Source organism: Coregonus lavaretus, assembly GCF_964263955.1.
Source record: "Coregonus lavaretus genome assembly, contig: HAP1_SCAFFOLD_1048, whole genome shotgun sequence".
In the NCBI taxonomy this organism is placed as follows: Eukaryota; Metazoa; Chordata; class Actinopteri; order Salmoniformes; family Salmonidae; genus Coregonus; species Coregonus lavaretus.
Genome location: NW_028165378.1, coordinates 119,532 through 147,353, shown reverse-complemented (window position 1 = coordinate 147,353; position 27,822 = coordinate 119,532). Strand labels below are relative to the sequence as shown.

Genomic DNA, 27,822 nt, shown 5'->3' with positions numbered 1-27,822 from the left:
GATTTCCAATGTTCTAGCGATTGGACTCAAACCCGGGAAAGGTAAAGGGACAGGCGGGTGTTGAAGGTGCCCAGGTGTAGCAGTTGAGCCTGCGTTGGACATGGGACGGTATCTTAGCTTTTGGGGATACAGTGCCGAAGGAATAGCGTCTTCCTGAAGGAAAGCTGACTTCGGGCTGAAGCGGGAAGCTGAGACACGGGGGGCGCCAGAAAAATGCATTCCAACCACGGCTTTATCTTGCTTCTCCTAAACGGAACAGCGTGCTTGGTAAGCAAGAAGGGGCGGCAGTGCCCAGCAGTGTAAAAAAGTTACACCAGTCATATGTGTGTCTGTCTCCATAGCATTCACCCCCGTCGTTACTAGGCTATCTCTTCATTCAGACATGTGCCACTCATTTGTTTGGCGAAAAGTGAAGGGAAATAACCGTGCATACTGTGTCGCACGAGCTACCAGACCCGACAAGGTTCCCTCTCCCAGGGCAGAGACCCTCGTGAGTGAGTATGCTGTGAGCGGTTGCCATGGATAGCATGCTGCGCCACGGACGACGGTCCCTTGCATTAAGTGTGCCTCGAATCTCCATATTGGAGTTCCACGGTTGAAGCGTATTCTATCCATTGCTGAAGTTATGTGTTGATGAACAACGAAAGGAGACTCTCCTTGACCGATCATTACTATATGTTATTTTGAAACAATTGAAAGATAACTTAATAACTGTACAAAGGTGAGAAGAATAGGCTACCTGGCATGAGACACAGCGCAACGTGTCCCCCATACAGGTGCTCATGTCTGGTCAATGTTTTAATGTTTCATTGTGCAACATTGAGTAAAAAAAAAAAGAATTTAGATTTTTATATTGACCACTATCTGATTATTATAGGCCTATATCATAGCCTCTTTCGCAGGCTACACAATTCGATGTTCGTGCACTATAGCCTATGGCATTTCAGGTACCACACTGTTAAACCTGATGTACTCAATCAAAATGATGTTGTGATTAATGATCTTCAATAACCACATGAGTCCTGGTAAATTACACGTTTTTAATGAGATAAACATGACTAACATCAACATGAAACTAAGTGCCTTATTGGGCATGTTTATTGACCATGTTGTGTGCACTATTTTAGCCTAAACTTTAATTCTCTAAACAACATTACGTCATCATGCTTTACATTTAGATCTATATGTAGAGCAAATTATAGCGTCAAGAACAAAAACGGAATGAGGTAGGCTAAATTCAAGTGTTGTCGGAAGGTTGCTTCTTTGATGTGTTGTGTTCTGTTCTGTTGTGACACCTTTGTGTCAGAGCCGCCGACCTTGTGGCTTTGTAAAGGCACGCACACTGTAAATAACCTTGGGCGCTTCTAACTGAACAAAGACTGTAGCGTACATGTGAATTGTAGGCTATAATAAAGTATTCAAAGAGTTATTACCCACTGGGCACTAATGGTTGAGTTGACAACTAATGTAAATTCAACGTGAAATCAACAACAATTTAGGTTAAAAGTTTGGTGAAAAAAGACGAAATCCCCTTATGTTGAATACTTTTTTCAAACCCAATCAGTTTTCCACGTTTCAATGTCATCACATAGATTTATTTCATTGAAATGGCTTGGAAACAAGATGATTAAACCAGTTTTTGCCCAGTGGGTAGTTGCCTAGGCCTAATTAAAGATGCACTCCAGGATCGTAAGCACAGCAAAATCATAAAAAAATAGTAAGAATTTGATTTTTAACATATAAGAATTGCAAAAAATAAAAAATAATAATTGCAGGATGTAACCACAGAGTTTCTAAACCCAGAGGTGCAACATCACAAGTTCAAGCAGATCAGGCTGGGGGTTTGGGGTTTGAGAAGTCAATGAGACAAGTTACATTATTTTCCTTAGTTGTTAATTTTCTTGAAGTCTAAAGGCACAACCTAAATTCGAGCCAACGTCTTAAGTAGTTGAACGTTATTACTCCAACCTCGTGAAAGTGACAAACTGACACGTTTTAATTTTTAGTCAAAAACAGCTTTACATTGAAGGAGTGCCTTTGATTTGACTGCCAGCATATGGCCATTCCCATTAGGCCCAGTGACTTGATTCAGCAAATGAGCTTAACTAGCCAACATCACCATGACATCGCCTATAAGTGTGATTAGGGATTTCTATCGGAGAAGCAGTTTCTGCCTATCTTCATACTGTACTGTCTTTGATGTAACATATTATACGAAATGGATGACTTGGTACACAATTTGATGACATAGTACACAAAAAACGGGGACAACTTTTGGCTCTTGAGCACCACTTTCAAAACTACTGGCTGAAATTATACAAACGTTTGAGAGTGCATCTTAAAGTAGGTAACCTATTTTAAATAAAGTCATAGGCCACTGTTTAGCCTACGTGAAATAAAAATGAGGTTATGGATAATTCAAAATAACTCAGAATAATAACATTGACCAGTCAGGTGTCATCATTAGGCCAAATGTACCACCGTCTTAAAACTATTTTTCTTCATTGATTGAACATTTGCAGGTCTTACAAAGGATTTAGGTTGTATGACATTGGCCCTATTACTTGACAAATTGAATAAATGTTCCCCTTCCATTTCCTCTAATCTAAGAGAGAGATTTTTGGAGTCGGAGAGCATGTTTACACTTCAAGGTGTATGTTCACACATGCTTGCCACATACTCTCAAACGCAGCAGGATTGCGCTTTCTATCAATATTCTACCATGTTGCTTATCTAAAAACCATGGCGCACTACGTCTCTCAGCAGGGAATCGTGGGTAATTCATTAGCAGCATGACATTGATAAATTATAGAGCAATTAATAAATTATCCAATTTATTACACAATAGAGCTGGGATTAATAATCATAGACCATGCATTTATATTCAAATTCAGCTGATTTCCTATTGTACCGCCCCACTCAATATTAGTGTGTAGCTTTACTCTCTAGGGTGTATAAACCCACTCTGTCTGGATGGAAATAAGGTTATTAAAACACTATCAACACGAAGAAAGCAACAATAATGTGATGGATTTAGCGTCTCAAATGTTAATTAATATGCCATGCATTGGTTGAGATGAATAATATAAACAGTCTCAGTCAGAGTGCTTTGTAATTGACTGCTATGCTAAGAAATTATAGTACGTTTTTGGCGAGGGTTTAGCAATTTTTCATTCTATGACATGCAGCTCAGAGATTGGATTCATTTGTTTTTAATGGACTAAATGGCTTGAGCATTCAGTGTCATACAGTCAAGAGCCTATTACAACTAATTTGTTTGTTAAATGTTTATATTAGGGCTATTAATCCATCACTAGTCTTATAGCAATATCATTAGGTCCTTACAGTTAGACAGACAATGTCAGGGGTTATTGTGGTGAGAAATAAAATCATACTTTCTACTTTCTACAGGTTCACACACACACACACAAACACAAACACACACACACACACACACACACACACACACACACACACACACACACACACACACACATACACACACACACACACACACACACACACACACACACAGAGAGATCGAGAGAGAGAAAGAGAAAGACAGAGAGAGAGAGACAGGTGAGGGGAGTCTGGCTCCTAGCATATCCACTGTGTACTGTGTGCCCATGGTCATAATGACCGGGGTTACAAAAGGGCTGAATAAGGAAGAGAGTGCAGAAAGGGAGAGTTAGCAGTCAACTACAGGGTGAGGGACAGCCTAATGTAAATAGGATAGAAAAAGACAAGGAGAGAAATGTGTAGAACAGTATACAATGAGAACAGAGAGGATGGAGAGAGACAGAATGAAATGAAAGAGGTGGGGGAGAGACATATGGAGGGAAGGAGAGAGGGATTGGAATGGATAGAGCGTAGAATAGATGGAGGAGTAACAGTAGTAATAATAATAATAATACATTTTATTTGTCGGACGCCTTTCAGGACACTCAAGGACATCTTCCATTAACAGTAGGTCTACATAAAATCAAGTGCAGGACATAAAATCATAAAATCAAGTGTAACAATCAAAGTGCAATTTAAAATCAAAGGACTAGACGAAACAGGACAAATAAAAAGAGGGAGGGAGGGGTTGGGTAGAGGATACAGTCCCAGTTTAGGGTAAGGGTTTAGGGGGTAGGGTTGGGAATAGGGAAAGGGAAGGGTAAGGGTTAGGGTTTGGGGGATACTGAGAAGACACAGAAGGGAGAGGTAGGACAGAGTCAATCATAGACCACAGGCTACAGGTTATAGGCTTCCTATGAAGAGGTGTGTTTTGAGGAGGTTTTTGAATGAGATGACTGTGGCTGCATGTTGCATGTGTGGGCGGAGAGCATTCCAGAGCCTGGGTGCCGAGCAGCTGAAGGCCCGGGCACCCATGGTGGAGAGGCAGAATGAGGGGTTGACAAGGAGACCAGCAGAGCAGGAGCGGAGGGAATGGGAGGGGGCATAGACTGGGAAAAGGTCAGAGAGGTAGGTGGATGCCAGGAGGTAGGTGAAGAGGAGTGTCTTACATTTTAGTCATTTAGCAGACACTCTTATCCAGAGTGCATACATTATTATTTATTTTTTCATACTGGCCCCCCATGGGAATCGAACCCACAACCCTGGCGTTGCAAACGCCATGCTCTACCAACTGAGCTACATCCCTGCCGGCCATTCCCTCCCCTACCCTGGACGACGCTGGGCCAATTGTGCGCCGCCCCATGGGTCTCCCGGTCGCGGCCGGCTACGACAGAGCCAGGATCTCTAGTGGCACAGCTAGCACTGCGATGCAGTGCCTTAGACCACTGCGCCACTCGGGAGGCTTAAAGTTAGTACAGGATTGCAAAGGGAGACAGTGTAGATTGATGAGGAATAGTATGATGTGTTCAGTTGATCTGCTGCAGGTGAGGATTCTGGCAGCATAGTTCTGGACCAGCTGGAATCTGTTGGTGAGTTTGGTGGGGATACCAGTGAGGACAGTGAAGGCATGGATGAGGGTTTCGGTGCAATATAATCAAATCAAATCAAATTGTATTGGCCACATGCGCCGAATACAACAGGTGCAGACATTACAGTGAAATGCTTACTTACAGCCCTTAACCAACAGTGCATTTATTTTTAATAAAAAAGTAGAATAAAACAACAAAAAAGTGTTGAGAAAAAAAGAGCAGAAGTAAAATAAAATAACAGTAGGGAGGCGCTATATACAGGGGGGTACCGGTGCAGAGTCAATGTGCGGGGGCACCGGCTAGTTGAGGTAGTTGAAGTAATATGTACATGTGGGTAGAGTTAAAGTGAGTAATTAACAGAGTAGCAGCAGCGTAAAAAGAGTCTTATGGCTTGGGGGTAGAAGCTGTTGAGAAGTATTTTGGACCTAGACTTGGCACTCCGGTACCACTTGCCGTGCGGTAGCAGAGAGAACAGTCTATGACTAGGGTGGCTGGAGTCTTTGACAATTTTGAGGGCCTTCCTCTGACACCGCCTAGTATAGAGGTCCTGGATGGCAGGAAGCTTGGCCCCAGTGATGTACTGGCCGTACGCACTACCCTCTGTAGTGCCTTGCGGTCGGAGGCCAAGCAGTTGCCATACCAGGCGGTGATGCAACCAGTCAGGATGCTCTCGATGGTGCAGCTGTAGAATTTTTTGAGGATCTGAGGATCCATGCCAAATCTTTTCAGTCTCCTGAGGGGGAATAGGCTTTGTCGTGCCCTCTTCATGACTGTCTTGGTGTGTTTGGACCATAATAGTTTGTTGGTGATGTGGACACCAAGGAACTTGAAGCTCTCAACCTGTTTCACTACAGCACCGTCGATGAGAATGGGGGCGTGCTCAGTCCTCTTTTTTTCCCTGTAGTCCAAAATCATCTCCTTTGTCTTGGTCACGTTGAGGGAGAGGTTGTTATCCTGGCACCACACGGCCAGGTCTCTGACCTCCTCCCTATAGGCTGTCTCATCGTTGTCGGTGATCAGGCCTACCACTGTTGTGTCGTCGGCAAACTTAATGATGGTGTTGGAGTCGTGCCTGGCCATGCAGTCATGGGTGAACAGGGAGTACAGGAGGGGACTGAGCACGCACCCCTGAGGGGCCCCCGTGTTGAGGATCAGTGTGGCAGATGTGTTGTTACCTATCCTTACCACCTGGGGGCGGCCCGTCAGGAAGTCCAGGATCCAGTTGCAGAGGGAGGTGTTTAGTCCCAGGATCCTTAGCTTAGTGATGAGCTTTGAGGGCACTATGGTGTTGAATGCTGAGCTGTAGTCAATGAATAGCATTCTCACGTAGATGTTCCTCTTGTCCAGGTGGGAAAGGGCAGTGTGGAGTGCAATAGAGATTGCATCATCTGTGGATCTGTTTAGGAGCAATATGCAAATTGGAGTGGGTTTAGGGTTTCTGGGATAATGGTGTTGATGGGAGCCATGACCAGCCTTTCAAAGCACTTCATGGCTACAGACGTCAGTGCTACGGGTCGGTAGTCATTTAGGCAGGTTATCTTAGAGTCCTTGGGCACGGGGACAATGGTGGTCTGCTTGAAACATGTTGGTATTACAGACTCAGTCAGGGACATGTTGAAAATGTCAGTGAAGACACTTGCCAGTTGGTCAGCACATGCTCAGAGTACACGTCCTGGTAATCCATCTGGCCCTGCGTCCTTGTGAATGTTGACCTGCTTAAAAGTCTTACTCACATCGGCTACAGAGAGCGTGATCACATAGTCATCCGGAACAGCTGGTGCTCTCATGCATGCTTCAGTGTTGCTTGCCTCGAAGCGAGCATAGAAGTGGTTTAGCTTGTCTGGAAGTCTTGTGTCACTGGGCAGCTCGCGGCTGTGCTACCCTTTGTAGTCTGTAATAGTTTTCAAGCCCTGCCACATCCGACTAGCGTCAGAGCCGGTGTAGTACGATTCAATCTTAATCCTGTATTGACTCTTTGCCTGTTTGATGGTTCGTCGGAGGGCATAGCGGGATTTCTTATAAGCGTCCGGGTTAGAGTCCCGCTCCTTGAAAGCGGCAGCTCTACCCTTTAGCTCATTGCGGATGTTTCCTGTAATCCACGGCTTCTGGTTTGGGTATGTACGTACGGTCACTGTGGGGACGACATCATCAATGCACTTATTGATGAAGCCAGTGACTGATGTCGTGTACTCCTCAATGCTATCTGAAGAATCCCGGAACATGTTCCAGTCTGTGCTAGCAAAACAGTCCTGTAGCTTAGCATCTGCGTCATCTGACCACTTTTCTATAACCGAGTCACTGGTGCTTCCTGCTTTAGTTTTTGCTTATAAGCAGGAATCAGGAGGATAGAGTTATGGTCAGATTTGCCAAATGGAGGGCGAAGGAGAGCTTTGTATGCGTCTCTGTGTGTGGAGTAAAGGTGGTCTAGAGTTTTTTTCCTCTGGTTGCACATTTAACATGCTGGTAGAAATTTGGTAGAACGGATTTAAGTTTCCCTGCATTAAAGTCCCCGGCCACTAGGAGCGCTGCCTCTGGATGAGCGTTTTCCTGTTGACTTATGGCCTTATACAGCTCATTCAGTGCAATCTTAATGCCAGCATTGGTTTGTGGTGGTAAATAGATAGCTATGAAAAATATAGATTAAAACTCTCTTGGTAAATAGTGTGGTCTACAGCTTATCATAAGATACTCAGGCGAGCAAAACCTTGAGACAGCCTTAGTATTTGATTTTGTGCACCAGCTGTTGTTTACAAATATACACAGACCGCCACCCCTTGTCTTACCCACGTCAGCCGTTCCATCCTGCCGATGTAGCGTATAGCCCGCTAGCTGTATGTTATCCATGTCGTCGTTCAGCCACGACTCGGTGAAACATAAGATATTACAGTTTTTAATGTCCCGTTGGTAGGATAACCGTAATCTTAGGTCATCCAATTTATTCTCCAATGATTGAAGATTGGCTAATAGGATTGATGGGAGCGGCAGTTTACTCGCTCGCCGTCGGATCCTTACAAGGCACCCCGACCTACGTCCACGATATCTCTGTCTCTTCCTCATGCGAATGACAGGGATTTGGGCCTTGTCGGGTGTCTGTAGGATATCCTTCGCGGCCGCCTCGTTGAAGAAAAAATCTTCGTCCAATACGAGGTGAGTAATCGCTGTCCTGATATCCAGAAGCTCTTTTTGGTTATTAGAGACGATGGCAGAAACATTATGTACAAAATAAATTACAAATAACGCGGAAAAACACACATAATAGTACAATTGGTTAGAGGGCTGTAAAACGGCAGCCATCTTCTCCGGCGCCATCATTCTACAATGTCAGTGATAAGAAGTGAACTGTACTGGTAGAGCTAAGACAATACTGTACAGTGAGGGAAAAAAGTATTTGATCCCCTGCTGATCTTGTACGTTTGCCCACTGACAAAGACATGATCAGTCTATAATTGTAATGGTTTATTTATTTGAACAGTGAGAGACAGAATAACAACAAAAAAATCCAGAAAAACACATGTCAAAAATGTTATAAATTGATTTGCATTTTTATGAGGGAAATAAGTATTTGACCCCTCTGCAAAACATGACTTAGTACTTGGTGGCAAAACCCTTGTTGGCAATCACAGAGGTCAGACGTTTCTTGTAGTTGGCCACCAGGTTTGCACACATCTCAGGAGGGATTTTGTCCCACTCCTCTTTGCAGATCTTCTCCAAGTCATTAAGGTTTCGAGGCTGACGTTTGGCAACTCGAACCTTCAGCTCCCTCCACAGATTTTCTATGGGATTAAGGTCTGGAGACTGGCTAGGCCACTCCAGGACCTTAATGTGCTCCTTCTTGAGCCACTCCTTTGTTGCCTTGGCCGTGTGTTTTGGGTCATTGTCATGCTGGAATACCCATCCACGACCCATTTTCAATGCCCTGGCTGAGGGAAGGAGGTTCTCACCCAAGATTTCACGGTACATGGCCCCGTCCATCGTCCCTTTGTAGCGGTGAAGTTGTCCTGTCCCCTTAGCAGAAAAACACCCCCAAAGCATAATGTTTCCACCTCCATGTTTGACGGTGGGGATGGTGTTCTTGGGGTCATAGGCATCATTCCTCCTCCTCCAAACACGGCGAGTTGAGTTGATGCCAAAGAGCTCCATTTTGGTCTCATCTGACCACAACACTTTCACCCAGTTCTCCTCTGAATCATTCAGATGTTCATTGGCAAACTTCAGACGGGCCTGTATATGTGCTTTCTTGAGCAGGGGGACCTTGCGGGCGCTGCAGGATTTCAGTCCTTCACGGTGTAGTGTGTTACCAATTGTTTTCTTGGTGACTATGGTCCCAGCTGCCTTGAGATCATTGACAAGATCCTCCTGTGTAGTTCTGGGCTGATTCCTCACCGTTCTCATGATCATTGCAACTCCACGAGGTGAGATCTTGCATGGAGCCCCAGGCCAAGGGAGATTGACAGGTCTTTTGTGTTTCTTCCATTTGCGAATAATCGCACCAACTGTTGTCACCTTCTCACCAAGCTGCTTGGCGATGGTCTTGTAGCCCATTCCAGCCTTGTGTAGGTCTACAATCTTGTCCCTGACATCCTTGGAGAGCTCTTTGGTCTTGGCCATGGTGGAGAGTTTGGAATCTGATTGATTGATTGCTTCTGTGGACAGGTGTCTTTTATACAGGTAACAAGATGAGATTAGGAACACTCCCTTTAAGAGTATGCTCCTAATCTCAGCTCGTTATCTGTATAAAAGACACCTGGGAGCCAGAAATCTTTCTGATTGAGAGGAGGTCAAATACTTATTTCCCTCATTAAAATGCAAATCAATTTATAAAATTTTTTACATGCGTTTTTCTGGATTATTTTGTTGTTATTCTGTCTCTCACTGTTCAAATATACCTACCATTAAAATTATAGACTGATCATTTCTTTGTCAGTGGGCAAACGTACAAAATCAGCAGGGGATCAAATACTTTTTTCCCTCACTGTAAATAGGCCTGTTTAATTTTGTCTGGCTTGCCGTTCCAAATAAAATGGAATATTTTTTTCTCATATAATCTAAAAAACTGTTCGCTAGGTGTAGGCAAGACCATAAGCAAATAGGTAAACTGGGATAATACTAAAGAGTTAATCAGGGTGATTTTTCCACAAATTGACAGGTATTTACCTTTCCATGGTAGCAAGATCTTATCGATTTTTGCAAACTTTCAATTAAAATTTATTGGAGTGAGATCATTTATTTCATTTGGGATATGTATTCAGAGTATATCCACATCACCATCAGACCATTGTATTGGTAAACTACATGGTAATGTAGTGTACAATTTGCTTCAGTTAGAGGAGATGGAGGCGACTGAAACAAAAACATATGCTTAAAGTACTTTGTTTCCTCCTTCAAAATATTATTTGGTGAATCATGGGTGACTCCGTCATTTGTAACCAGTTTCAATAAATTATTTTTGGTAGCATTCCTATGTTGAAGATAAAAAAAATTATTTGGTGCATTTTTCCCCATATTCCATCCAGTTTTCTTTATTTTTATAATGTATTACACTTGATCTTTCTTGAATAAGATTCTCCATTTCTTTTTGTTTTTCCTCTAATTTATTCTGAGCCTCTATGTTACAGTTTTTATTGCTATCTATCTGTTCTGTTAAACCTTCTATTTCCTTTGTTAGTGTGGACTCCTGACCTAAATTGCTTTTGTTTTCGAGATTAGCACTGAATTGCATGGCCTCTAAAGGCACATTTAAAGGTGTCCCATACAAAAAGGGGATTTGCTGTACCTATGTTATGTCGGAAAAAAATCAGTTATAAATTCCTCTGTCCTGGTTAAAAACAAGTTATCATCCAATAGGCTTTGATTACATTTCCAATATCCTTGCCCACGTGGAAATTCAGTAAGAGTAATGTACAGTGGGGAGAACAAGTATTTGATACACTGCCGATTTTGCAGGTTTTCCTACTTACAAAGCATGTAGAGGTCTGTAATTTTTATCCTAGGTACACTTCAACTGTGAGAGACGGAATCTAAAACAAAAATCCAGAAAATCACATTGTATGATTTTTAAGTAATTAATTTGCATTTTATTGCATGACATAAGTATTTGATCACCTACCAACCAGTAAGAATTCCGGCTCTCACAGACCTGTTAGTTTTTCTTTAAGAAGCCCTCCTGTTCTCCACTCATTACCTGTATTAACTGCACCTGTTTGAACTCGTTACCTGTATAAAAGACACCTGTCCACACACTCAATCAAACAGACTCCAACCTCTCCACAATGGCCAAGACCAGAGAGCTGTGTAAGGACATCAGGGATACAATTGTAGACCTGCACAAGGCTGGGATGGGCTACAGGACAATAGGTAAGCAGCTTGGTGAGAAGGCAACAACTGTTGGCGCAATTATTAGAAAATGGAAGAAGTTCAAGATGACGGTCAATCACCCTTGGTCTGGGGCTCCATGCAAGATCTCACCTCGTGGGGCATCAATGATCATGAGGAAGGTGAGGGATCAGCCCAGAACTACACGGCAGGACCTGGTCAATGACCTGAAGAGAGCTGGGACCACAGTCTCAAAGAAAAGTATTAGTAACACACTACGCCGTCAAGGATTAAAATCCTGCAGCGCACGCAAGGTCCCTCTGCTCAAGCCAGCGCATGTCCAGGCCCATCTGAAGTTTGCCAATGACCATCTGGATGATCCAGAGGAGGAATGGGAGAAGGTCATGTGGTCTGATGAGACAAAAATATAGCTTTTTGGTCTAAACTCCACTCGCCGTGTTTGGAGGAAGAAGAAGGATGAGTACAACCCTAAGAACACCATCCCAACCGTGAAGCATGGAGGTGGAAACATCATTCTTTGGGGATGCTTTTCTGCAAAGGGGACAGGACGACTGCACCGTATTGAGGGGAGGATGGATGGGGCCATGTATCGCGAGATCTTGGCCAACAACCTCCTTCCCTCAGTAAGAGCATTGAAGATGGGTCGTGGCTGGGTCTTCCAGCATGACAACGACCCGAAACACACAGCCAGGGCAACTAAGGAGTGGCTCCGTAAGAAGCATCTCAAGGTCCTGGAGTGGCCTAGCCAGTCTCCAGACCTGAACCCAATAGAAAATCTTTGGAGGGAGCTGAAAGTCCGTATTGCCCAGCGACAGCCCCGAAACCTGAAGGATCTGGAGAAGGCCTGTATGGAGGAGTGGGCCAAAATCCCTGCTGCAGTGTGTGCAAACCTGGTCAAGACCTACAGGAAACGTATGATCTCTGTAATTGCAAACAAAGGTTTCTGTACCAAATATTAAGTTCTGCTTTTCTGATCAAATACTTATGTCAAGCAATAAAATGCAAATTAATTACTTAAAAATCATACAATGTGATTTTCTGGATTTTTGTTTTAGATTCCGTCTCTCACAGTTGAAGTGTACCTATGATAAAAATTACAGACCTCTACATGGTTTGTAAGTAGGAAAACCTGCAAAATCGGCAGTGTATCAAATACTTGTTCTCCCCACTGTATATGCCAATTATATGATGGTCCGACCGCATTCTGTCCCCTATCAACACTTTTTTAACTTGTGGTGCCAACGAAAATGACATAAGAAAGAAGTCAAGACGACTAGCTTGATTGAGTCTCCGTCATGTACAGTGGGGAAAAAAAGTATTTAGTCAGCCACCAATTGTGCAAGTTCTCCCACTTAAAAAGATGAGAGAGGCCTGTAATTTTCATCATAGGTACACGTCAACTATGATAGACAAAATGAGAAAAAAAATCCAGAAAATCACATTGTAGGATTTTTAATGAATTTATTTGCAAATTATGGTGAAAATTACAGGCCTCTCTTATCTTTTTAAGTGGGAGAACTTGCACAATTGGTGGCTGACTAAATACTTTTTTCCCCCACTGTATATCTCACTAGATCAGGATATTTAAGCCTCCATATATCTACTAGTTCTAATGTATGCATGACTTTCACGATTTCCTTAAGAGCATGAGGGTGATTGTTTGTAGTGTGATTTCCTTTACAGTCCATTGAGCTATTTAAAACGGTATTATAATCTCCCACCATAATAATAGAGTCTTGAATTGCTTGCAGAGTTGATAATTTATTATATATATTGTCAAAGAAGTGTGGATCATCATTATTTGGTCCGTAAAGGTTAATGAGCCATATCTGTTTATGGTCCAATAACATATTTAAAATAATCCATCTACCTTGCGTATCTGTTTGGACAATTTGCACATTCCTTTTACCACGCAACTTCATCTAGAATTGTTGAATGAGTTTCCTGTAAACAATATATATTATATTCCTTCTCTTGGAGCCATGTAAATATTGTTCTTCTTTTGTTATTATCTGCTAAGCCATTACAATTATAACTGGCTATACTTATTTCACCACATACCACAATGGGATACAAGTTTCAAATCTATTTATCATTATATATGTTTGTAAATTTACCAATAAAAAATACCATAGCGATTGACTGTCCATATAGCTGTACCATGATATTTGCATTGCTACTAAGTAACCCTCCAATTGTTCTCCACTAATTCCCCCGCTAAAGCCCCTCCCCATCCCAAGTTGGGCCGTCATCCCAGTGTTCAGCATACCACCCCCGTCCCCCCGAATCCCTAGGCCCCTGAGAGGCCAGGACCCATCCATCGAAAACAGCACACAGTGCCACCCACAAAACAGAAGCAGGTCAACCGCCAAAAGCATTTCCAATGCTCTCACCTCAATATATATATATATATATATATATATATATATATATATATATATATATATATATATATATATATATATATATATATATATAGCCATTTAAAAATATATATCCATTAAAATATCTTGCATATCTTATTTTCCATCATTTTTGATTAATATGCGTAAAATGTCTGCAGTTCATGCGTAGGATTTTAACCTATAACCTGGATTGCCATTGTATTACATTACATTTTTGTCAAGCAATTATTATTTTAGCAAACAATTATTGTGGTTCATCCTATATTCTCCCTAGCATCCTTACCCCCTTGCAACAGATGTGGGATAAACATACACGCACATACTCTAACACACTCAACCCCTTTCCTCCACAATCAATCATAAGATCAGATGCTCAATGGCTGTTACATCTCAGTCTCCCGAGTGGCGCAGTGGTCTAAGGCACTGCATCGCAGTGCTAGCTGTGCCACTAGAGATCCTGGTTCGAATCCAGGCTCTGCTGTAGCCGGCCGCAACCGGGAGACCAATGGTGCGGCGCACAATTCGTCCAGGGTAGGGGAGGGAATGGCCGGCAGGGAGGTAGCTCAGTTGGTAGAGCATGGCGTTTGCAACGCCAGGGTTGTGGGTTCGATTCCCACGGGGGGCCAGTATGAAAATAAAAAAAGAATAATGTATGCACTAACTGTAAGTCGCTCTGGATAAGAGCGTCTGCTAAATGACGTAAAATGTAAAAAAAAAAATGTAAATCTCAGAGCCCAACTCAAGAAAGGACCTGATTTAAGAATGCATAAACAGTTACAGCTGTTTGAGAAAGCATGCAAGATTGAGCAAAAATTGACAACAATGTGAGATTTGATTAATCTATTTAATCTATGTCAAGTCCTAGGTGATGGAGATCAGCTCCACCCTCTTTACCTGAGACACAAACACTCTGGTACCCCGTATTGCCATATCTCTGTCTCCTACTTTCTTTATTGATTGTTTTGTTTAACCTTTATCTATCCAGGTTTCATTGAGATCAAAACTCTTTTACAAGACGGACCAGGTCCAAGACAAGAGCAGGCAGGCAGGGTCATGGTGTAACAAGAGGTTACAGACATTAAAACACCTCCCTGTTGACTCAATGGACTCTTACTGTACTTCAATAATTCCTCCAACAGTCTAGAGGTAGACAGACACACTACGGTGAATGAGAGGAGCTTTAGAGAAGAGGCAGAGAAAAGGGTCAGTGGTGTTATTATGGACAGGCTGTTACTTCCTGCTCGGGTTATAAAACAACTTGAGTTATGCGCGGGCATGGCATGGATGACCCTAGAGGTGCGCCTTTCTCATGACCACCAAGCGAGTACCCCAGCGCTGGGCCTCAGGCCCCTCTCAGCCCCCCAGGCCCTCAGTATCCCCTGCTGCCTGCCTGACATACAGCAGCAGAGAGAGGCATGATGGGTAGAGGGAAATTGTGTTCTGTGACACATCACCAGACAGGCAGGCGTTCATAGTACTGACCCACAGAGCTGCCTGTCCACAGACAGAAAACACTTTTCTGAAGATAGCGCAATTTGTCAAATCAAATCACATTTTATTTGTCACGTGCCGAATACAACAGGTGTAGACCTTACGTGAAATGCTTACTTACAAGCCCTTAACCAACAATGCAGTTTTTAGAAAATAATATTGATTAAATAAACTAAAGTTTTTAAAAAAGTAACACAATAAAATAACAATACAGGGGGTACTGGTACCTAGTCAATGTGTGGAGGTACAGGTTAGTCGAGGTAATTGAGGTAATAATTTATGTACATGTAGGTAGAAGTAAAGTGACTATGCATAGATAATGAAAAGGCTATTTGATTAATTGTTCAGCAGTCTTATGGCTTGAGGGTAGAAGCTGTTAAGGAGCCTTTTGGACCTAGACTTGGCTCTCAGGTACCGCTTGCCGTGCGGTAGCAGAGAGAATAGTCTATGACTTGGGTGGCTGGAGTCTTTGACAATTTTTAGGGCCTTCCTCTGACACCGCCTAGTATAGAGGTCCTGGATGGCAGGAAGCTTGGCCCCAGTGATGTACTGGGCCGTATGCACTACCCTCTGTAGCGCCTTACGGTCGGATGCCTAGCAGTTGCCATACCAGGCGGTGATGCAACCGGTCAGGATGCTCTCGATGGTGCAGCTGTATAACTTTTTGAGGATCTGGGGACCCATGCCAAATCTTTTGAGGGGGAATAGGCGTTGTCATGCCCTCTTCACGACTGTCTTGGTGTGTTTGGACCATGATAGTTTGTTGGTGATGTGGACACCAAGGAACTTGAAGCTCTCGATCCACGATCAGCTCCTTTGTCTTGCTCACGTTGAGGGAGAGGTTGTTGTCCTGGCACCACACTGCCAGGTCTCTGACCTCCTCCCTATAGGCTGTCTCATCGTTGTCAGTAATCATGCCTATCATTGTTGTGTCGTCAGCAAACTTAATGATGGTGTTGGAGTCATGCTTGGCCACGCAGTCATGGGTGAACAGGGAGTACATGAAGGGACTAAGCATGCACCCTTGAGGGGCCCCCGTGTTGAGGATCAGTGTGGCAGATGTGTTGTTGCCTACCCTTACCACCTGGGGGCGGCCCGTCAGGAAGTCCAAGATCCAGTTGCAGAGGGAGGTGTTTAGTCCCAGGGTCCTTAGCTTAGTGATGAACTTTGTGGGCACTATGGTGTTGAACACTGAGCTGTAGTCAATGAACAGCATTCTCACATAGGTGTTCCTTTTGTCCAGGTGGGAAAGGGCAGTGTGGAGTGCAATTGAGATTGCGTCATCTGTGGATCTGTTGGGGCAGTATGCGAATTGGGTCTAGGGTTTCCAGTGTTCTAGGGTTTCTGGGATGATGGTGTTGATGTGAGCAATGACCAGCCTTTCAAAGCACTTCATGGCTACAGACGTGAGTGCTACGGGGCGGTAGTCATTTAGGCAGGTTACCTTGGTGTTCTTGGGCACAGGGACTATGGTGGTCTGCTTGAAACATGTAGGTATTACAGACTCTGTCAGGGAGAGGTTGAAAAAGACACTTGCCAGTTGGTCCGCGCATGCTCCGAGTACACGTCCTGGTAATCCGTCTGGCCTCGCAGTCTTGTGAATGTTGACCTGTTTAATGTTCTTACTCACATCGGCTACTGAGAGCGTGATCACACAGTCATCCGGAACTGCTGGTGCTCTCATGCAAGCTTCAGTGTTGCTTGCCTCAAAGTGAGCATAACATTTAGCCTGTCTGTTAGGCTCGCGTCACTGGCCAGCTCTCGGCTGGGTTTCCCTTTGTAGTCCGTAATAGTTTGCAAGCCCTGCCACGTCCGACGAGCATCAGAGCCGGTGTAGTAGGATTCAATCTTAGTCCTGTATTGACTCTTTGCCTGTTTGATGGTTCATCTGAGGGCATAGCGGGATTTCTTATAAGCGTCCGGATTAGTGTCCCGCTCCTTGAAAGCGGCAGCTTTAGCCTTTAGCTCAGTGCAGAAGTTACCTGTAATCCATGGCTTCTGTTTGGGATATGTACATACGGTCAATGTGGGGACGACATCATCGATGCACTTATTGATGAAGCCTGTGACTGAGGTGGTATATTCCTCAATGCCATCGGATGAATCCCGGAACATATTCCAGTCTGTGCTAGCGAAACAGTCTTGTAGCTTAGCATCCGCGTCATCTGACCACTTCCGTATTGAGCGAGTCACTGGTACTTCCTGCTTTAGTTTTTGCTTGTAAGCAGGAATCAGGAGGATATAATTATGGTCATATTTGCCAAATTTAGGGTCGAGGGAGAGCTTTGTACGCATCTTTGTGTGTGGAGTAAAGGTGGTCTAGAGTTTTTTTTTTCCTCTGGTTGCACATGTGACATGCTGGTAGAAATGAGGTAAAACGGATTTAAGTTTTCCTGCATTAAAGTCCCCGGCCACTAGGAGCGCCGCTTCTGGATGAGCATTTTCTTGTTTTCTTATGGCCTTATACAGCTTGTTGAGTGCGGTCTTTGTGCCAGCATCGGTTTGTGGTGGTAAATAGACAGCTACGAAAAATATAGATTAAAACTCTTTTGGTAGAGCTTATCATGAGGTACTCTACCTCAGGAGAGCAAAAACTAGAGAATTCCTTAATATTAGAGATTGAGCACCAGCTGTTATTGACAAATAGACACAGACCACCACCGCTCGTCTTACAGGAGGTAACTGTTCCGTCTTTGCGACTGTATATTATCCATGTCGTCGTTCAGCCACGACTCGGTGAAACATAACATATTACCGTTTTTAATGTCCCATTGGTAGGATAGTCTCGAACAGAGCTCATCCAGTTTTTTCTCCAGTGATTGCACGTTGGCCAATAGGACAGATGGTAGAGGCGGCTTACCCACTCGCCTACGAATTCTCACAAGGCACCCGGATCTGCTGCCCCTGTATCTCTGTCTCCTCTTCATGCGAATGAAGCAGCAGTATATCCTTTGCGTCAGAGTCATTAAAGAAAAAAATGTCATCCAGTTCGAGGTGAGTAATCGCTGTTTTGATATCCAGAAGCTCTTTTCAGTGATAAAAGACTGTAGCAGAAACATTATGTACAAAATAAGTTACAAACAATGGTAAAAAGAAATAAAAAAAAAATAGCACAATTGGTTAGGATCCCGTAAAACGGCAGCCATCCACTCCGGCGACATTGTGTGGCATGGATGACCCTAGAGGTGCACCTTTATCCTGCCCACCCAGCTGTGGCATTCCCCTCTGAAACACTGGGACACATAGAAAGAAAGGGCCTTGGATAAATTTATGTTGGTCTGTTGTGCTAGAGAATATGTTACAGTATGTGTCTGTCAGGAATTGTTTGAACCACACAACAATGATATACAAAGGTTGTAAAAGGCTCTGCAATGGTCAATACAGCATTTAATGCGATGCGGCCTCCGCAGAAGTCAGAGCAAACATACGTTTTGCGCTTCGGCAGAGCAGAGCAGAGCTGTTGTGAAGGAAGTTGTCAAGGAAGTGAGTTTGTGTTTATACAGGACCTCCCGCCCCCACCTACTGTCAACCAATCATGTCAGTGCGGAGCTATACAGAGCCCTCCTCATTGTAACAACATTTGAGAGGTACATGGCGATGCGGTATAGAGCTTGATTTGGCCTCTGCATGCCTCCAGAGGCTCTGCAATTGCGTCACACCCTCCATACAAAGCCTCTGACCACATTTTCAGATCAAGCATAAATTGGCTGTAAGTCAGTGTTGCATCCATAGAATTAGAAGTAATTTCACCTTTGATTATTTCAACCAGTAATAGGAAGGAAGCGTCACACAATTGTATTCCTCTGAGAATGCTAGCCACTTGAGAGCTTCCTCCTATTTGTGCTGAATAGACTTGTATTTATGTAAATAAAAAGTTATCTCAAGAACAAACAGCTTTAGAGAGCGGACAGAGGCGGAACTCCTTTTTACTGTAAATATAAGCAGGTTTATTTGAAGAGGGGACATCTGTCACCATCTGTTACTACAGAGAGACCACTAGTGATGTCCTCCTGATGATGCAGTGGGCTATGGGTCCCATGCTGACCCCACCAGGCTGTGACGGGGGCTCCTGGTGACATCATCAGGGGGTGATGGGCGGGCTGTTTGGTGCAGAGTAGGGGGGAGAAAAGACAAACAAGTATCTACTCACTCCATCAACCAGCTGACTTAGGGGCCTCCAGTGTGTGGTCCCGAGATGTTGAAGTGATCTGAAGGACTCGAGTAGTGTATGTCTCCAGGGCTAGTGCTCTGCTCTGGAAGGGTTTTCTGTTTACTGTACTAGAACAGACTGAGTTTGTACTGTAGCTTAAAGGAGATGTAAGATGTAGGTTGGAGCCATGACAATGTCAATGGCGATGTCCACACACTGTTGATGTTTGTGTTGGTACTATAACCAGACACAAAAGCCAGATAGTTAATACTCCCAGATTGATCTCTGTCCACTGATATGACCTCGAATGAAAGTTAAGCCCAGTATTACACAGTGCATCACCACAGAGAGAGAGAGAGTTAGAGATGGAGAGAGAGGGAGAGAGCGAGGGGGAGGGAGAGAGCGAGGGAGAGGGAGAGGAAGAGGGAGAGGGAGAGAGAGAGTCCAGTCCCCTCTCAGGTCCTCTCAGACAGGTGGGCATATACAGTAGCAGAACTCTGCTTTAATCAGTTCTATCCCATCAACCCCTGCTCTCTCTCTCCTCCTGCTATCCTGCTCCAGCACCGCTCTCCACTCAGCCGCCTTGTCGATATCTTATAATGTAAAAATTCGATAGCCAATTCAGAGCAAGGTCTCTCCCTCAGCATACTAAATTAAGCTGCAGGTCCAGTGGGATGGTAGAACTGAACTTGTCCAAAATGAGTAAGGAGCTCAAAAAAGAGAGAAAGAGGCTGAACGTAGTGAATTCATCCACCCAGCGCAGAGCTAAGCTCCGGTGACCCCCTTGAAGCCGACGTAAATTATTAATTAAGAGTCAAACGCCTTGTTTCTTGTGAAATTACCTTTCCCTCCCCCGGCCCTCCCCTCCACGCTAGCCATTGGAATAATTAGTTATAAGGGCACAGACGCTCTCTGATTTTAATCATGTAACAGAAGGAGAATATTCCTACAGTGAGCACATTAGGTCTGGAGTTTGGTGGGAGGGAAAAAAAACCACAAAGCATCGGTGAACACTTTGGAAATCTGAGCAGGCGCTCGAGCCTTTAATTAAAAATGTATGTCATATTGGAGATGAAGATTTCAACTAAACAGCCAGAGGAAAATGGAGAGCTTATTGAAGCCATCTGCTGCCCAGGAGAAGGATGTGCTTTAATAAGCACCTGCTTTGTGGCTCTATATGACCAAATACCATATACAACGTCTCTGTAGATGTGGATATTGATGAGAAGACACATCTGAATAGGTGAAACTCTCAAAAAATCTATTTTCAGTAGCAGTATTTCTCTAGTTGACACTATGGCCTCTCATCACCACCTGAGCACTGTGACAGAACAGAACAGTTAGTTCAGAGATTTGAGCTGACTTTCTCCCTAATCTCTGTTCTGTATTTTAGCAACTGTGTGCCGGTGACGCCAGGGGAAAGGGAGGGTAAAATGGTGTACCTGTTACTTTAACAGTCTGAATATTTCCTGTGGAGCTGGCGGCTCTTGTTGATCATTTCCTCCCTCTCATCCTCTCCCGTTCCTCTACCCCCTGCCGCGAGGAAGGCCCCAGGCCTGTACTCACTAACGCTTAATGCGTCACAATTACCACAGCGATGGAGCCTGCAGACCCCCCACATTCCCTCCAACCATTTCACTGACTCACACAGCTGCACACATGACAGACAGACAACAAAATCACCCCCCGCCAACAACCCTAGACTCTGACCTGATTGCACCTTCGCCCGCATTTCAACTTCATGTAGCTCAGATCAGCTGATAAGTGCTCTTTATGAAGCTTCATAAAGTACTTTGAAACCTAACACCAACATTGTACCTCGGATTACAACTCAGCCTAATACAGCTGCTGTTTAACAGGTCTATTCAGCTTCTTCAAACTGCTGTGCCATGCTATGTCCGTCTTATACAGCACTATTCAGCCTCATATCATTTTCCATCTTTCACTTCAGACATCAGTCAACATAAGCAGTCCAGTGTATAACCTTCAGCACGGTGACTCACTCTACAGAAGTGTTCCTTCAAGCCGTTAACCATCTGCTCTAAAGCGAGGGGATCTCATCCTCATTGTTTTATTACCCCAGTAATCATCCGTTAAGCCCGTTCTAACATGTCTCCCACACTGATGCTGTGAGCTCAATGACACCTCTGACACCTCCAGCAGTTAGAAAGGCTTCAATAGTTTGTTCCACAGCAGCACTATGTCTTCCCTAACCTCTAACTAACACACACGTCCTGTTCTGTCTCACCCTGAATGCTCTGTTCACATATTCAGCTCCTTAAACGAACACATCTCATGCAAGTTATGGCTCAGTGAGATTGTATTATAGAGGGGACAATGTGTTTGTTGTTCAGCTCTTCTCCTTGCCGGCACTGACTGTCTGAGTCACTGAATCACTGAGTGTCTGGGAAATTAGCTCAATGTAAACGTATGAGACATAGAGTATCATAAGGATTCATACAGTGGTATATTCCACACAACCCTGGAGGGCACTGTGATGGCCACCACTGAGACTCTGCAGTGCCACCTATGGAGCCTGGCAGGCAGGCAGGCAGCGTGCTGCTCTTTGCCCACCAAACATCATCCCATGAAGGGAAAGGAGTCAAACCCAAAGTGGCACATCATTCAGGGACAAGGGGGAATAGTGTATTTGTCATCACAGTCACAGCGCCTGGCACGCACTCGAGGCAAGAGAAGGCGTCTGAATAGATTAAAATCAATATGTCTACTGCTCCCTGTTTTTTATTCATTATTAATGAAGCCAAGGAGGAATTCTCAGGGACGCTATCAGAAATGTCAAATAATATCACATTTTAGCCGGCAGGGTTCCTTGTCAGGCTGATGTGTTTGTGTCTGAATGAGAGTCAGCTCCAGTCCCTGTGGGAAACATGGGGGACAGTGTTGACTGTGGCCCAGCCCAGGTAACCAGACCAGGGGTGTGTAGTGTTGACTGTGGCCCAGCCCAGGTAACCAGACCAGGGGTGTGTAGTGTTGACTGTGGCCCAGCCCAGGTAACCAGACCAGGGGTGTGTAGTGTTGACTGTGGCCCAGCCCAGCTAACCAGACCAGGGGTGTGTAGTGTTGACTGTGGCCCAGCCCAGCTAACCAGACCAGGGGTGTGTAGTGTTGACTGTGGCCCAGCCCAGCTAACCAGACCAGGGGTGTGTAGTGTTGACTGTGGCCCAGCCCAGCTAACCAGACCAGGGGTGTGTAGTGTTGACTGTGGCCCAGCCCAGGTAACCAGACCAGGAGTGTGTAGTGTTGACTGTGGCCCAGCCCAGGTAACTCAAACAGCCCTACAGGGACCAGACAGAAAGGCTGAGGTCTGGAGACTCCTCATCTGCTCCAGAGTCTGAGTCCATAGCTAGACCACAACACAACCACATCAGTGGGAATCCTCTACAGACTGCTACAATGCGATGCAAGTTGTTACGAAGGGAAATACATGTCTTAGAGTGACAGAAAATCAATATTACAAGACTGTCTGAAATGCAAGAGAACAAATCTGAGTGAGCCTGTAGAAATCTGTATAAAATGGAGTAAGAATGAGTAAGACTTAATAATCCTGACTAAGCCGGTATAAGGAAGCCTTGATAGTCAAGACAGTGGATGGATCAGAGCACAGACAGAGCAGCATGCATTATGTATCACTGTATAACAGTGGGATCACTGGGAAAAACCCTGCTCTATCTGGCAGAGAGAGAGAGAGAGACCATGCACACAAACACACACACACAAATACACACACCCACACACAATCGCTAATAGGGTACTGTCCACACACATTTCGGCAACCATCCATTGTATAATGACACTAACACAAACAAAGAAACGGCGACACAAACAGACTCACATCCTCTCCACAGTTAGATCACAAGGACAGAAGAGCACTCCGGGCTCTCCGACAGCACCTACCTGTTATTAGATCATTACCATCTAATAATTACCCATTACAGCCTGCTCTCACACACACTGACACACTCCACAAAGCCATAGCTGAGCCGAGCACGACTATCTTATCTCTCTCTCCTTTCTCCTTTCTCCTCACTCACTGTTAACATCTGACAGCTTTGTGTGTGTGCCAATACAGATGTGTGTGCCTTAATTGCACATCAAGGTTTATTCGCCTACCCCTCCTCCACCTCCACACCAAAGCAATAATTGTTTCTACCTTCATCCCCCCAAGGCCTCTCAAGTAGCTGAAGGTATAGGAGTCTATTTCTATTTCATCTGCTGCTTGGGGAGCAATATACAGTGGGGGAAAAAAGTATTTAGTCAGCCACCAATTGTGCATGTTCTCCCACTTAAAAAGATGAGAGAGGCCTGTAATTTTCATCATAGGTACACGTCAACTATGACAGACAAATTGAGATTTTTTTTCTCCAGAAAATCACATTGTAGGATTTTTTATAATTTTATTTGCAAATTATAGTGGAAAATAAGTATTTGGTCACCTACAAACAAGCAAGATTTCTGGCTCTCACAGACCTGTAACTTCTTCTTTAAGAGGACCCTCTGTCCTCCACTCGTTACCTGTATTAATGGCACCTGTTTGAACTTGTTATCAGTATAAAAGACACCTGTCCACAACCTCAAACAGTCACACTCCAAACTCCACTATGGCCAAGACCAAAGAGCTGTCAAAGGACACCAGAAACAAAATTGTAGACCTGCACCAGGCTGGGAAGACTGAATCTGGAAACATCATGCTTTGGGGCTGTTTTTCTGCAAAGGGACCAGGACGACTGATCCGTGTAAAGGAAAGAATGAATGGGGCCATGTATCGTGAGATTTTGAGTGAAAACCTCCTTCCATCAGCAAGGGCATTGAAGATGAAATGTGGCTGGGTCTTTCAGCATGACAATGATCCCAAACACACCGCCCGGGCAACGAAAGAGTGGCTTCGTAAGAAGCATTTCAAGGTCCTGGAGTGGCCTAGCCAGTCTCCAGATCTCAACCCCATAGAAAATCTTTGGAGGGAGTTGAAAGTCTGTGTTGCCCAGCGACAGCCCCAAAACATCACTGCTCTAGAGGAGATCTGCATGGAGGAATGGGCCAAAATACCAGCAACAGTGTGTGAAAACCTTGTGAAGACTTACAGAAAACGTTTGACCTGTGTCATTGCCAACAAAGGGTATATAACAAAGTATTGAGAAACTTTTGTTATTGACGAAATACTTATTTTCCACCATAATTTGCAAATAAATTCATAAAAAATCCTACAATGTGATTTTCTGGATTTTTTTTCCTCCTTTTGTCTGTCATAGTTGACGTGTACCTATGATGAAAATTACAGGCCTCTCTCATCTTTTTAAGTGGGAGAACTTGCACAATTGGTGGCTGACTAAATACTTTTTTTCCCCACTGTAGCTTCTCTGAAAACCAGACATAAAGGTATATCTGCTCTCAACTTGAATAGACACAAGAATGTAACAGCAGAAATATATATATATATATATATATATATATATATATATATATATATATACACTGCTCAAAAAAATAAAGGGAACACTAAAATAACACATCCTAGATCTGAATGAATGAAATAATCTTATGAAATACTTTTTTCTTTACATAGTTGAATGTGCTGACAACAAAATCACGCAAAAATTATCAATGGAAATCAAATGTATCAACCCATGGAGGTCTGGATTTGGAGTCACCCTCAAAATTAAAGTGGAAAACCACACTACAGGCTGATCCAACTTTGATGTAATGTCCTTAAAACAAGTCAAAATGAGGCTTAGTAGTGTGTGTGGCCTCCACGTGCCTGTATGACCTCCCTACAATGCCTGGGCATGCTCCTGATGAGGTGGCGGATGGTCTCCTGAGGGATCTCCTCCCAGACCTGGACTAAAGCATCCTCCAACTCCTGGACAGTCTGTGGTGCAACGTGGCGTTGGTGGATGGAGCGAGACATGATGTCCCAGATGTGCTCAATTGGATTCAGGTCTGGGGAACAGGCGGGCCAGTCCATAGCATCAATGCCTTCCTCTTGCAGGAACTGCTGACACACTCCAGCCACATGAGGTCTAGCATTGTCTTGCATTAGGAGGAACCCAGGGCCAACCGCACCAGCATATGGTCTCACAAGGGGTCTGAGGATCTCATCTCGGTACCTAATGGCAGTCAGGCTACCTCTGGCGAGCACATGGAGGGCTGTGCGGCCCCCCAAAGAAATGCCACCCCACACCATGACTGACCCACCGTCAAACCGGTCATGCTGGAGGATAACGTTCTCCACGGCGTCTCCAGACTCTGTCACGTCTGTCACGTGCTCAGTGTGAACCTGCTTTCATCTGTGAAGAGCACAGGGCGCCAGTGGCGAATTTGCCAATCTTGGTGTTCTCTGGCAAATGCCAAACGTCCTGCACGGTGTTGGGCTGTAAGCCTCATGGAGTCTGTTTCTGACCGTTTGAGCAGACACATGCACATTTGTGGCCTGCTGGAGGTCATTTTGCAGGGCTCTGGCAGTGCTCCTCCTGCTCCTCCTTGCACAAAAGCGGAGGTAGCAGTCCTGCTGCTGGGTTGTTGCCCTCCTACGGCCTCCTCCACGTCTCCTGATGTACTGGCCTGTCTCCTGGTAGCGCCTCCATGCTCTGGACACTACGCTGACAGACACAGCAAACCTTCTTGCCACAGCTCGCATTGATGTGCCATCCTGGATGAGCTGCACTACCTGAGCCACTTGTGTGGGTTGTAGACTCCGTCTCATGCTACCACTAGAGTGAAAGCACTGCCAGCATTCAAAAGTGACCAAAACATCAGCCAGGAAGCATAGGAACTGAGAAGTGGTCTGTGGTCACCAACTGCAAAACCAGTCCTTTATTGGGGGTGTCTTGCTAATTGCCTATAATTTCCACCTGTTGTCTATTCCATTTGCACAACAGCATGTGAAATGTATTGTCAATCGGTGTTGCTTCCTAAGTGAACAGTTTGATTTCACAGAAGTGTGATTGACTTGGCGTTACATTGTATTGTTTAAGTGTTCCCTTTATTTTTTTGAGCAGTGTATATATACCTGCATACTCAAACATTCATTTATACGAGTGACTGTAAGTCGCTTTGGATAAAAGCGTCTGCTAAATGGCATATTATTATTATTATTATTACAACATTGATAGAATGTCACAGTTGCTACCTATAGTGTCAGGAGCTAAATTAAGTATCGATTAAATCTTGAATTCCTTTTCTGTTTTCTAACTCCCTTGCTAATAACTCCCTTTTCCTATTTTTTCTCCTCTTTCCATCTCTCTTTTTTCTCTCTCTCTCTCTCTCCCTCCCTCTTCTCTCCCTCTGTCTTTCGTTCACTCTCTTACTCTCTTTCTCTCTCACACACACCCTCTCCCCCTCTCTTTCTCGCTCGCTCGCTCTCCATCTCTCTTTCTCTGTCTCTCACCCTCTCCCCCTCTCGCTATCTTTCCTTCTCTCTCTCATTCTCTCTCTCGCTCTCTCCCATTCTCTATCCCTCTTTATCTCCAGCTGGCCCTGGGTCAAGAAGATGACTCTCCAAGCCCCAAGAGCTCCTCAGCAGACGGGTCGTCCTCTAAGACGGTGGGTCTCCTGGGGAGCCAGACTCCCCTTTCCCCCCTGAGTCGCTGGATGCTCCAGAGTAAAAGCCGGGCAGCCAATGCCACCTCCCTGGAGCTGCCCTACCGCTCACCCATTCCCTTCTCCAAGCAGGAGTTCTGGGAGATGCTGGGTAGTGACCTGATGAAGCCAGACACCTCCTCTTCCTCCCGCGTCAAACGCCGGCCCATTGTCAAGACGGGCAAGTTCAAGAAGATGTTTGGCTGGGGAGACTTTTACTCTAACATCAAGACGGTGCGCCTCAACCTGCTGATCACCGGCAAGATCGTAGACCACGGCAACGGAACGTTCAGCGTCTACTTCCGCCACAACTCCACGGGCCAGGGCAACATCTCAGTCAGCCTGGTGCCGCCGGTCAAGGCGGTGGAGTTCGACCTGGAGCGCCAGAGCGTGGTCTACCCCAAGGACTCCAAGATCTTCAACTGCCGCGTGGACTATGAGAAGGTGGACCGCAGCAAGCGCACGTCACTGTGCAACTACGACCCGTCCAAGACCTGCTTCCAGGAGCAGACACAGAGCCATGTCTCCTGGATCTGTTCCAAGCCCTTCAAGGTAATCTGTATCTACATCTCCTTCTACAGTACAGACTACCGCCTGGTCCAGAAGGTCTGCCCGGACTACAACTACCACAACGAGATGCCCTACCTGCCCTCGGGCTAGAGAGGGGCACACAGGAGGGGCAGAGGAGGGATGAGGGGAGGAGTGACTTTGTAGGGTGAGGGGCCACTAAATTGAGCTGGATAAACTTTTTCTGTCATTTGCTGCAAAACCTCACCAGACAACCCCTCGCTGTAGCCAGACTACTGTTCCCCGTAAAAACGTATATATGCAAAAAATACAGTATGCACACAGTGAGGCATTTAGATTTAGAGTGCTGTCATGAAGCATTCTTCGACAGGAACAGTAGTAACTAGCACGCCCA

The 27,822-nt window shown here is 44.8% G+C and overlaps 1 protein-coding gene across 1 annotated transcript; it reads left to right on the top strand.

Moving 5' to 3' along the window:
* Window positions 1–213: 213 nt before the first annotated feature.
* Window positions 214–27,560, top strand: LOC311115919 (neurexophilin-1-like; the record flags this gene model as incomplete). The annotated part of the gene is made up of 2 exons (XM_084191043.1): window positions 214–267; window positions 26,793–27,560. The coding sequence occupies 2 exons, from the start codon at window positions 214–216 to the stop codon at window positions 27,558–27,560; spliced, it is 822 nt and encodes a 273-aa protein (XP_084047169.1).
* Window positions 27,561–27,822: the final 262 nt, after the last annotated feature.